General features: G+C 43.4%; 1 protein-coding gene across 3 annotated transcripts; it reads right to left on the bottom strand.

The window, feature by feature from the left end:
• Positions 1 to 548: 548 nt before the first annotated feature.
• LOC110813714 (BURP domain protein USPL1-like) lies at positions 549 to 2,256 on the bottom strand. 3 transcript variants are annotated; one of them, XM_088206294.1, is made up of 2 exons: positions 2,077 to 2,256; positions 549 to 1,742 (listed from the first exon to the last, which is right to left on the bottom strand). In XM_088206294.1, exons 1-2 carry the CDS (start codon positions 2,122 to 2,124, stop codon positions 735 to 737), a joined length of 1,056 nt encoding a protein of 351 aa, XP_088062420.1. In that variant the 5' UTR covers positions 2,125 to 2,256; the 3' UTR covers positions 549 to 734. The 3 variants fall into 3 exon arrangements, with proteins under 3 accessions (XP_088062420.1, XP_021896647.1, XP_088062421.1); XM_022040955.2 differs by lacking the exon at positions 2,077 to 2,256 and adding an exon at positions 1,857 to 2,070; XM_088206295.1 differs by lacking the exon at positions 2,077 to 2,256 and adding an exon at positions 1,857 to 2,070 and having other exon boundaries at positions 549 to 1,737.
• Between the last annotated feature and the right edge of the window lie 10,917 nt (positions 2,257 to 13,173).

Genomic DNA, 13,173 nt, shown 5'->3' with positions numbered 1-13,173 from the left:
TAAATATTATTTACATAGACCAAAAAAATCTTATAAAGATGTAAAAAAATTAGTATACTTTATCTTTTCGTGAAAGATTTGTATGATGAATAAAGTACGAGAAATAAATAGATAATTATAAACTTATCCGATGCACAATCTCAAAATTTTTAATGAATTAAAAATTTTAAAAAATAACTATTATACTTAAAAAAAATTAATAAATAAATATCTTAAATATTATCATTTAATTCAATTATATGTATTATCAGTATAACTAAATATATATATATATATATATATATATATAATTATCATACATATTTAAGTAGCAGTAATCAGTTAAGATTTTTTAATTAAAATAGTATAATTTTTTTTTTTATAGATCATAATAAATTATATATTATCAAATTAATTTTATTTAATTTTTTTTTAAAAAATGTCAGGTGGGAATTTTATGCAAAAATGACTGTGACATGGGTGACATATATAAAATAAGCAATATATAACTATAGGTTTTTTTCTAAAGTTCAATATATATTTTACCTAAAAACAATACCCAATATACATATACATAATACACCCACAACTACATTCTCATTCACATCAAATAACAAGGCAGGAATAATATTGCTTTATTTTCCAGAACCCAGTTTGTTAATATATAGGTGATTAACAAACTGAAGTGAAGAGGGCTGATCACATCGCATGGGTAATTTTATTTATAATTGGGTTTTTGGAGGATAGCCAGCTAGCTAGGCTGGAAGGATGACTAGATTGTTCGATGGGAAGAAATGGCAGACGGGGGATTTGCCTGGTTCCACGCCCAGCAAACGAAATGAAGCATGTGTAGGACTCCAATGAGACGTGTCCATATGGCAAACTCCTACAGCATCCACCGAATCTCCATTCTCACCACCCAACCACACCTTCAAAACCTTACTTCCTCCCTCCAAACCATGGCAATACAACACTGGATAAGCGTATGGCATCTGGTGACAAGCAATCATTTTCCTGGGCCACATCTCTTCTTTAATCCCCATCACTGTGTAGTTTTGTACAATTAGATTGCTACTTGGTGACCTTTTCAGGTACCTCGTGGTTAAAATGTGGAAATCTGATTGCGGGCGGAACAGGGCATGTATGAAGTCAAGCAGGGATTCTAAAGAGGTGGCGCATGTCTTGGTCTCTCCTTGGATGGGTTCACACTCACAGTGAGCTAGTGTGTTTTTCATGGCTCGGGCTTGGGGAGAACCTGGACTGATTGACAACATTTGGAGAACGTATGGGAGTTTATCTGAAGAGAAAGGAATTGAATCTGCTTGCTGTTTGGACAGGAAGTGATGATGATGATGATGATGATGAGATGATATTGGGTCAGGGAAGTAGATGGGGATCATTTCCCCTACTTTTACATCGTTTTTGTGGAAGAACACCATCTCTCCTAATCGCTTCGTCATGTGGGATGCTGCATCAGCATCGTCATGCATTTTGTGCTCATGATCTTCATTTTGCTTTCTGTAAATCCATAGGTGATCATCTCCCCCCACATCTTTCTGCACTTGTACTTCACCATCTTCATCACGGATGTGATGGTTCTGCTTCCTATAAATCCAAAAATGATCGTCATCATCATCATCCATTGCATCCTCGCTTCTTCTGACATCAGCATCATCGTGCCTCTCGTGAATATCCCAGCTAGGTAGTCGTAAAACATTATCCACGCTCTCACCATGCTGCATCTCCCTGGCTAACCCACTACACTGCACAATTTTCAGTACCATAAGCTTCCAATTCTAAAAAGCTATGTGCATATATATATTTATATTTACCAGTAACAAGTAATTTACTAAAAGCAAATAGTTAGAAGAACGCACCACGAGCGAAAGCTTAGAAAATCATGATTTTTTCACCATATGTATATATATTCCTGCTACGTTTGATGAAAAGATTCCAGTATAACAGGCTTAAATTAAGCTACAACTGGGTCTTGGTTAGAACAAAAGTCAATCATAGCTAGGTAACTCTCTCTCTATATGTAACATATATAACCCTATATGTATAAACACACAGAAACACACAGTTGTAGATCACTACCATAAGCAGAAGAAGATGAAGAAAAAGGGTAGAGGAAGCAAATTCCATTAGGATATTTGTTCGTTGAACCAGGTCTGTCTTCTCCTCCAAGAGGCCACACTAAAAAGATGTTTGAGTGGAGTTAAATTATATCCTATCGTGAGCAGGTAGATGATGTCCCATAAGTTGCAGTAGGTATGAACTGGATGATTTAGTTTAGACATTAATACTAAATTAAATAATCACAAAAATACAAACATCATATTGCATCTGATAAGAAATTTATGATTAATATTAAGGAGTATTATTTTTATTTATTGTCATCCTCATCACTTAAACATTATGTTTATAATAAAATAAATATGTAACATAATATACAGAGAAATTTTATAATGTTATACGTATAAATTTATATATTTTTAAAAAAATTATGAATAACATGTGAAAAGAATGTATAAAATTTAACTATAACTCACATGAATTATATTATTATCCAAAATAATTCAGGTGATTCGGTGGTGACGGAAGCAAATCTCTTGTTAAAAATAATAAAAAAAATTTAAAATTTATCGTGAGACTGACATATATATTATGATATTTAAGGTATCTATTTGTATTTTTTAAATTAATTAGTAGGAGATTATTCATAAAAGTATTAAGCATAAAAGATAATTATTTTTGTCACATTGCGAAAGATATGTATTACAATTTTACAATATTATATTATTGAATTATTGCAGTATGGACATCACGTGTTAATGATTTTTTATTTATTAATTTACCAATAATATAAAAATTTATATATGTAATGATTTTTTATTATTTACATATTTAATTTTATCTCTCTTTTCCTACTTCTCTGGGTATGCATTTCTGTGAAAAATATTTCATTATAAATATTTATATATATTTCACTATATTACTTACCATGTTATTCTTTGTTCTCATTACTAATTATTTTGTTTTTTATCTTGTAAATCATGGCAGTCTTCTACTTTAATGGCAAGAAAAGATAAAAATGAATATTAGAAAGAAGAAATGAAAGATGATTGTGACACATCAAAAAAATTGAACAAAGAGGAGAAATTCTTCGTCAAGAATTTCGAACCGAGATAAGATATTTCAATATACCATGACGACCGTCATGTTGGCATTAAAGGAGGGAAGTCATTTTATAAATTTAAACCTCAATCAGATGTTTCAATCCATTATGATGACACTATTATTTCTAACAACGATGATGATCTTAAAAAATTGAAATTGTTTATAAACAATTTCAAACCAAAGTCAGAGGTCCCTATATACGATACGATGATGAGAGGAAGTCATCATTCGTAAATGATTTTGAACCAAATTCAGATATTTTAATTTATCATGAAAATGATGGTTTAAAAAAATTAAAATTTTCTAGAAATGATTTTGAATCAAATTCAGATATTTCGATTTATCATAAAAATGATTGTTTGAAAAAAGTTGAAATCTTTTAGAAACGATTTTGAATCAAATTCAGATATTTCGATTTATCATAAAATTGATGATTTGAAAAAAACTGAAATCTTTTAGAAACGATTTTGAACCAAATTCATATATCTCGATTTATCATGAAAATGATGATTTGAAAAAGTTGAAATCTTCTAGAAACGATTTTGAACCAAATTCAGATATTTCGATTTATCGTGAAAATGATGATTTGAAAAAATAAAACCAAATTCATATGTTTCAGTATATCACAAAAGTGATGTGAGTTTCAAGCAAGAAAAAAACATATGTGGACGACCTCGAGACAAGTTTCGTATGTTCAATTGAGTGCAAATAATTATCTGTAAATTAACTCTTTTATTGATGTTTTCGATCAAGAAATTGATGGCTTTCGAATAAATAATATTGATTGAGTATTTTTATGCAATGATAATTTTAGTATTAATTCCATATATAAAATATGTAGATTAATTTCTTTTAAAATTTAACTAAAATCAATTCATAACCTAAAAACTGATATACTGAATATTTATATATATCGAAAAAATACAACCTTGTAACTGGTTAAGTTTATTCATGCATGTACACACACAGACACACAGATATATATATTGTAGCACCCGGAAAGGAGGAGGAAAAAAAAAAAAAAAAAAAAAAAAAAAAAAAAGGGGGGGGCCACGTCAGCAGCCACGTCAGCAGGCCCGGCCAACCGGGGCCTGCCACGTGGCAAGATCGCGTCACTCCAAAAGGAGCCACGTTGGCGATCCGCGTGGGTGCGATCCGACGGCCCAGATCAATCGCGCGATCGGACGGCCCAGATTCAAACGCACGGACGGCCCAGATTCAATCAAAAACGAACGGCCCAGATTAAAATGAAATGAACGGCTGTGATCAAAAGGCAAGGGGTTATAAATAGAACCCCCACACCAGACCACAAACCCTAGCCGCCAGCCGCTCGCCGGAGAAGACGAACCAGAGGCCGACCGCCGCCACCCGCCGCCACTCGCCGCCGCACCGGGGAAATTTCCGACCGCCGATCGAGGTAAATTTCATACCCCTGACTCGTTTTTCCCCACTGATTCCTCCTATGGCCAAATCGAAGCCGAAATCCCGGCCAAACGGCCGGAATACGCGGCCGAAGCCCAGCGGCGCCGCCGCGCCCCCTCTCGGTTTTTGCCTCCGACGAGGCCCTTCCCGGCCTCCGTTCGATGCAATTTTTATATCACCGTGATCACCATTCTTTTCTCTACAGGTTGACCGAAGCCAAATCACCAAAACACGAACCTCGCCGGAGGGTCGCCGTACCCGAGAGCGCCGCCGCCGGTAAGCTCCGCTTTTCCGTGATTTTTTGGCCCCCCGAGGGCCCTAGGGTTGTTTTCTGACAAGGACCGATGCGAGTGTGGCCGAATTCGGCCGAAAACGGCCGAAAACAGCCAACCTGAGGCGACTCGCCGCCGCCAGCGGCGGCGCCGTCGCCGGAGCACGGCAGAGCCGCCGTGCCGGAGTTGCGATTTGGGCCGAAAGAGGCCCTGGGCCTAATTTGGATTTTTTTTGGAACACGTGCAGGTACTGTTAGCGTGTTTCAGTTCCCCGGGAAAAATTCAGGGAAAATTAGGGACAGCCTGCAGGCGCACTGTGAATCGTATTCGGATCCCGAAAACAAGTAAGGACCCCTCACCCTATTTCCTATCACGGTATTAAAGTTCAAAATGATAAAACGGTATTTCTTGAATTAACGCATGTGTGAAATTGCTTAAGGTTGCTAATGGAGCCCGAGTCTAGTGTGATTGATGATTTACTGTTATTTGGCATGTTTTACACTGTTTTACAGCTTTAAATGCATTATGGGGTTTGATGTGTTCATTTTATAGTTTCGAATGCATATATTACTGTTTTATTAATTATGGGTTGAATGACTGAAGAACTGATACTGTATGTTGTCTGTTCGGCATGAATTACGATTTGCTTGTTTAAATGTGAATTGATGATGCTTATTGAGGAAAAAGAGAAATGAAACATTGTATAGACTGATAATTGTATGATGGGGTCAGCCTGACTAGATATCCTGGGAGATGGTGGACGGACCGGGTCCGTAGGGAACCCTACCGGGATTGTGGTCTCACATGCCGGACGGGGCATGGAGATCTTATGGTTTTGGCGCCCATACCGGACGGGGTATGGGGACGGCCCGTTTCACCCTCATACCGGACGGGGTATTGAGGTTTATGGTTTTGGCGCCCATACCGGACGGGGTATGGGGACGGCCCTGGAAACTGATTATGAATGTTAAAGGTTAACGGGTAGCGGGACCCCTAGGGACCCCCATGGATACTAGTAGGCTGGTAAATGAGAAAAGGATATGTTGTATAATGATTGAATTACAAAAGGCGTGATAAGTGCTATGTTTTACAGCTTATATTATTCCATGATTGTGATAATGTTATTATTTTTCTTATATTGTTTTCATAAATTCCACCGAGGTAAGTGGATGGTAAAGGTTTTCATGTTAATAAACGAGTTTATTGTAAATTATGCTCCATTGGTCTTTTTGTGGTTTTCTACCCACCTTTATCTCCGTGACGGTGAGATATCGTGATGTTCTTACTGGGCTAGTGTAGCTCACTCCTTAATTAACCATTTCAGATCAGGAAGACATGGTTCCCGAGCCCGTTCCGCAGGAGGACGACGAAGGGGATGCCTAGAGACTCTGTAGTCATACGCATAGTTTATTTTCGAGTTTTCTTTCTTAGTTAGTTTAACCTTTTATATTTTAAGTACATTTTTTTGGTTTTTTCGTGTAAGGGATGTTAACTAAAATTTTAATCTCGCTTCCGCATTCGATATATTTAAATACTCATTTCTTTTTTAATATTTTCCGGGGCCGTTACAGTTGGTATCAGAGCCGCATTTCCTCGGACCCATCCCTTACACTATAGTCCTTTAAAGAAATACTCACCGATTGGTCGTTACTCAACCATTCCTTGTAAATGCAGGTACACAGAAATGAGGAGAGGAAGGCCCCCACTAAACCGAGCGGCCCAAGATAATTCGCTTCGGGAGGATTTGGACAGATTATATGAGATGGTGGAAGCTCTCGTAGCTGCTCAGCGAAGGCAAGAGGAGAGAAGGGAGTTACCCGGACCTCCTCCGCTAGCGCAGGTTGAGCCCCCGTTACAGCAGGCTGATCCCGAGCCACCCCGGCAGGAGCCTGTTCCTCCACAGTACCACCCGGCACCACAGCCGCGGTACGACCCGGTACCACAGCCACGGTACCAACAGGTACCGCCACAGCACATTCCAGTGCCCCCACCCCATCAGCAGGCGCCACCACAGGGTCCCCCAGTTCACCCTCAGTCGGCCCCAGTCCCTCTACCTCGGGACCCCGCTCCCTCCTTGATCGACCCCGGCTTCATAGAGAGGTACAAGAGACTGAACCCTTCTACTTTTTCAGGGGGATCCTCTTTCGAAGAGGCCCAATACTGGCTGGCGGAGACTGAGAGAGCCTTTGAGACCTTGGGAGTAATTCCTGAGCAGAGGGCTGCCATTGCCTCCTACATGCTGGTAGGGGAAGCAGTACGCTGGTGGGAGCTCAAGCGGGCCACCCTGCCTGTACCAGTTACTTGGGAGCAGTTCCTAGCGGCTTTCCATGCGGAGTATCTCCCTAAACACATCCAACATTTAAAGGAAATGGAATTTGCTCAGTTGGTCCAGGGTAATATGACAGTGTCGGAATATGCCCGCAAGTTCCTGGAGTTGGGCCGACATGCCCCGGAGACATTGTTGGATGAGGGCCGAAAGGCCAGGAAATTCCAGTGGGGTCTCCGCCCGGCGATCAGACAGCACTTGTTGGTGATGGAGCTCGAGACATATTCGGCAGTCCTGGCAAAGGCGCAGATCATAGAAAGGAGCTTCGACACCCGCCCTCAGCTAGCGGGAAGTTCCCGACCTTCAGCCCCGCTCCGCAGGCCAGCGCCTACCATGCCGGTCCAACCCAGCAAGAGACCCAGGCCTGCCGCTCAGGGCCCTCCTCAGGCTATGGGGGCAGCTCGTGGGAAGATCTGCCAGTACTGCGGCAGGGATCATGGGGACCGACCCTGCTACCGCCTCAACAACACCTGTCGCATATGCGGCAGTGCCCAGCACTATGCGAGGGAGTGTCCTAGGAACCAGAATCAAGGGAGGCCTCCAATCCAGGGCAGAGTTTACAACCTTACCCAGAAGGACGCCGATGCAGACCCGGACGTGGTACATGGTATGTATACTATCTCTGGCCACATTGCTCATATTTTGTTTGATACTGGTGCATCACATTCTTTTATTTCACATGTTCTTGCTTCCAAAATTTGTGTACCACCTGATAGACTTGATTCATTATTGTTTGTATCTACCGCTGGGGGGGAGACATTACTAGGAGAGGTTGTCTACAGGGCATGTGCCGTGGAGATAGCAGATAGGAAATTGAGGGTAGACCTGATAGGGTTAGACACAGGAGATTTTGATGTAATCCTAGGAATGGATTGGCTGGCGGCGTATCACGCCACCATAGACTGCTTTAATAAAAAGATTGTATTTAATCCTCCCAACGAGGAGCCATTTACAAGTTAATAAAATTATTCGGTACTGATTCTCCCTAATGACAAATTCTTTTCTTCTTAATTCCCAGTGCGTTGATATTGTATTTTCCCTAACTAGGTAAACCCAAGAAGGAAGTTTGTATCCAAGAGATTCCAGTAGTCCGAGACTTTCCAGACGTATTTCCGGATGAACTGCCCGGTCTACCAGGGGACAGAGAGGTCGAGTTCACCATAGACTTACAGCCAGGAACCCAACCCATCTCGGTAGCTCCTTACTGAATGAGCCACATCGAGATGGAAGAGCTAAGGAAACAAATCACTGAGCTACAAAACAGTGGCTTCATTAGACACAGCATTTCCCCATGGGGTGCCGGGGTTACTTTTGCAAGGAAAGGAGATGGAACGTTGAGACTGTGTATTGATTATAGAAGGATAAACAAGGTAACAATTAAAAACAAGTACCTTCTCCCCCGGATTGATGACCTTTTCGATCAGTTGCAGGGTGCACAGGTCTTTTCTAAAATAGATCTACGATCAGGTTACCATCAGGTAAAAGTGAGAGCAGAAGACATCCCCAAGACGGCATTCCGAACCAGGTACGGACACTATGAGTTCCTGGTTATGCCGTTTGGGCTAACCAACGCCCCGGCCATCTTTATGGATCTAATGAACAGAATCTTCAGAGAGTTCTTGGATAAATTTGTCATCGTGTTCATCGATGATATCTTAGTCTACTCAAAAAGTAGAGAAGAACATGCTCATCATCTTGCCCAAGTCCTCCAGGTACTCAGGGAAAAGAAGTTGTATGCAAAGTTGAGCAAGTGTGGATTTTGGCTCGAGCAAACCGCCTTCCTAGGACATGTTATATCTAAGGAAGGGGTGTCGGTGAACCCCGAAAAGGTTGAAGCGGTACTTGGTTGGAAAAGGCTAACAACAGTTAAGGAAATTCGCAGTTTCCTAGGGATGGCGGGTTATTACCGCCGGTTTGTCGAAGGGTTCTCCAGTCTAGCGGCCCCTCTAACCCGACTCACAAAGAAGAATGCAAAGTTTGATTGGAATGAGAACTGCGAAAGGAGTTTTTCAGAATTGAAGAAGTGACTGACTACTGCACCGGTGCTGGCTCTACCGAGTGGATCAGGAGGGTATACAGTTTATAGTGATGCCTCCTATCTGGGCCTGGGTTGTGTCCTGATGCAGCATGGAAAGGTTATAGCATATGGGTCTAGACAGCTAAAGAATCATGAGAAGAACTATCCTACCCATGACTTGGAGCTTGCCGCAATCATACACGCCTTGAAAATCTGGCGCCATTATTTGTATGGAGAGACCTTTCAGATCTACACCGATCATAAGAGTTTGAAGCACATCTTCACTCAGAAGGATCTCAACATGCGTCAGAGAAGGTGGATGGAACTCCTCAAGGACTATGATTGTGACATCCTATACCATCCAGGTAAGGGCAACGTAGTAGCCGATGCCCTCAGTAGGAAGAGTGCAGGCACCCTAGCCCATCTGATGGTTTCGGAATGCAGGTCCATTGGGGCTACGCAGCAGGTTCGACTGCAAGATCTGAAGAGGGCCACATGTTTGAGTCACCTAGCAGTCCAACCCGAGTTAATCCAAAGAATAAAGGAAGCCCAGTCAATCGACCCCGCCCTAGTAAACCGCAAGAAGGATGCAGAACAGGGAGTGAACTCAGAATTTCAGATCTCTGCCGACGGATTGATTCGTTTCAAGGACAGAATGTGTGTCCCAGACGACAATGAATTAAAAAGAGACATCATGACAGAGTCCCATAGTTCAAGGTTCGCCATGCATCCAGGAAGTACAAAAATGTACCAAACTATGCGACCCCGATTCTGGTGGAATGGGATGAAGAGAGATATAGCCGACTTTGTATCTAAGTGCTTGGTATGTCAGCAGGTCAAAGCAGAACATCAACGCCCAGGGGGGTTGCTTCAGCCTTTACCGATTCCAGAATGGAAGTGGGAACACATCACCATGGACTTCGTATCGGGACTACCCAAGGCACGATCGGGACACGATGCCATATGGGTAATTGTTGACCGACTCACTAAGTCTTCCCACTTCCTGGCCATCAGAATGACTGATTCGTTGGACAAGTTGGCAAGAATGTATGTCCGGGAAATAGTCAGACTGCATGGGGTCCCAGTAACAGTGGTATCCGACAGGGATCCCAGATTCACTTCTCGGTTTTGGAATAGTTTCCAGCAAGCTATGGGAACAAAGCTGTCCCTCAGTACTGCCTTCCACCCCCAAACCGATGGACAATCAGAGAGGACAATCCGTACGCTGGAGGATATGCTCCGAGCTTGTGTCCTTGACTCCGGAGGCCATTGGGACGACCATCTACCCCTGATAGAGTTTGCCTACAACAACAGTTACCAAGCAAGCATCGGCATGGCCCCATACGAGGCGCTATACGGGCGTCCGTGCAGGTCACCGATTTGTTGGGAGGAGTGGGCGATAGAAGATTGTTTGGCCCGGATTTAGTGGAAGAAACCACGTCCAAGATAGTTAAGATCAAGAAGAACATCCAGACAGCTCAGAGTAGGCAAAAGAGCTATGCTGATACCCGGAGGAGAGACCTGGCCTTTGAGAAAGGTGACCGTGTGTTTCTTAAAGTCACCCCCTTCAAGGGAATTAGTAGGTTCGGCATAAGGGGAAAATTAAACCCCAGATACATTGGACCCTTTGAAATCTTAGACAAGATTGGTACCACTGCCTACAGACTTGCACTGCCCCCTGAGCTCTCCCGGGTTCACAATGTGTTTCATGTATCTATGTTGCGCAAGTACAATCCGGACCCTTCTCATGTCGTGGCTCATGAACCGCTTTCACTCCGAGAGGACTTGTCTTATGAAGAAGTACCGGTCAGTATCACGGACCGAGAAAGCAGTATACTCCGTAACCGGGAAATATCATTTGTAAAAGTCTTGTGGCAGAACCACACGCCTAGGGAGGCGACTTGGGAGCTGGAATCAGAATTTAGGGCCTAATATCCTCATCTGTTTGATCAAGAGTAATGAGGCAAATTTGGGGACCAAATTTCTTTATGGGGGGGAGAGTTGTAGCACCCGGAAAGGAGGAGGAAAAAAAAAAAAAAAAAAAAAAAAAAAAAGAGGGGGGGGCCACGTCAGCAGCCACGTCAGCAGGCCCGGTCAGCAGTCCCGGCCAACCGGGGCCTGCCACGTGGCAAGATCGCGTCACTCCAAAAGGAGCCACGTTGGCGATCCGCGTGGGTGCGATCCGACGGCCCAGATCAATCGCGCGATCGGACGGCCCAGATTCAAACGCACGGACGGCCCAGATTCAATCAAAAACGAACGGCCCAGATTAAAATGAAATGAACGGCTGTGATCAAAAGGCAAGGGGTTATAAATAGAACCCCCACACCAGACCACAAACCCTAGCCGCCAGCCGCTCGCCGGAGAAGACGAACCAGAGGCCGACCGCCGCCACCCGCCGCCACTCGCCGCCGCACCGGGGAAATTTCCGACCGCCGATCGAGGTAAATTTCATACCCCTGACTCGTTTTTCCCCACTGATTCCTCCTATGGCCAAATCGAAGCCGAAATCCCGGCCAAACGGCCGGAATACGCGGCCGAAGCCCAGCGGCGCCGCCGCGCCCCCTCTCGGTTTTTGCCTCCGACGAGGCCCTTCCCGGCCTCCGTTCGATGCAATTTTTATATCACCGTGATCACCATTCTTTTCTCTACAGGTTGACCGAAGCCAAATCACCAAAACACGAACCTCGCCGGAGGGTCGCCGTACCCGAGAGCGCCGCCGCCGGTAAGCTCCGCTTTTCCGTGATTTTTTGGCCCCCCGAGGGCCCTAGGGTTGTTTTCTGACAAGGACCGATGCGAGTGTGGCCGAATTCGGCCGAAAACGGCCAAAAACAGCCAACCCGAGGCGACTCGCCGCCGCCAGCGGCGGCGCCGTCGCCGGAGCACGGCAGAGCCGCCGTGCCGGAGTTGCGATTTGGGCCGAAAGAGGCCCTGGGCCTAATTTGGATTTTTTTTGGAACACGTGCAGGTACTGTTAGCGTGTTTCAGTTCCCCGGGAAAAATTCAGGGAAAATTAGGGACAGCCTGCAGGCGCACTGTGAATCGTATTCGGATCCCGAAAACAAGTAAGGACCCCTCACCCTATTTCCTATCACGGTATTAAAGTTCAAAATGATAAAACGGTATTTCTTGAATTAACGCATGTGTGAAATTGCTTAAGGTTGCTAATGGAGCCCGAGTCTAGTGTGATTGATGATTTACTGTTATTTGGCATGTTTTACACTGTTTTACAGCTTTAAATGCATTATGGGGTTTGATGTGTCATTTTATAGTTTCGAATGCATATATTACTGTTTTATTAATTATGGGTTGAATGACTGAAGAACTGATACTGTATGTTGTCTGTTCGGCATGAATTACGATTTGCTTGTTTAAATGTGAATTGATGATGCTTATTGAGGAAAAAGGGAAATGAAACATTGTATAGACTGATAATTGTATGATGGGGTCAGCCTGACTAGATATCCTGGGAGATGGTGGACGGACCGGGTCCGTAGGGAACCCTACCGGGATTGTGGTCTCACATGCCGGACGGGGCATGGAGATCTTATGGTTTTGGCGCCCATACCGGACGGGGTATGGGGACGGCCCGTTTCACCCTCATACCGGACGGGGTATTGAGGTTTATGGTTTTGGCGCCCATACCGGACGGGGTATGGGGACGGCCCTGGAAACTGATTATGAATGTTAAAGGTTAACGGGTAGCGGGACCCCTAGGGACCCCCATGGATACTAGTAGGCTGGTAAATGAGAAAAGGATATGTTGTATAATGATTGAATTACAAAAGGCGTGATAAGTGCTATGTTTTACAGCTTATATTATTCCATGATTGTGATAATGTTATTATTTTTCTTATATTGTTTCATAAATTCCACCGAAGTAAGTGGATGGTAAAGGTTTTCATGTTAATAAACGAGTTTATTGTAAATTATGCTCCATTGGTCTTTTTGTGGTTTTCTACCCACCTTTATCTCCG

This window comes from Carica papaya, chromosome 6 (assembly GCF_054855325.1).
Source record: "Carica papaya isolate Zhongbai chromosome 6, ASM5485532v1, whole genome shotgun sequence".
Lineage (NCBI taxonomy): Eukaryota > Viridiplantae > Streptophyta > Magnoliopsida > Brassicales > Caricaceae > Carica > Carica papaya.
This window is presented reverse-complemented; position numbering and strand designations above follow the sequence as displayed.

Coding starts and splice junctions, on each gene's coding strand:
- LOC110813714 (XM_088206294.1), bottom strand. CDS start 2,124: ATGGAATTTGCTTCCTCTACCCTTTTTCTTCATCTTCTTCTGCTTATG. Junction 1,743..2,076: donor TTCATCTTCTTCTGCTTATG/GTAGTGATCTAC, acceptor AAAATTGTGCAG/TGTAGTGGGTTAGCCAGGGA.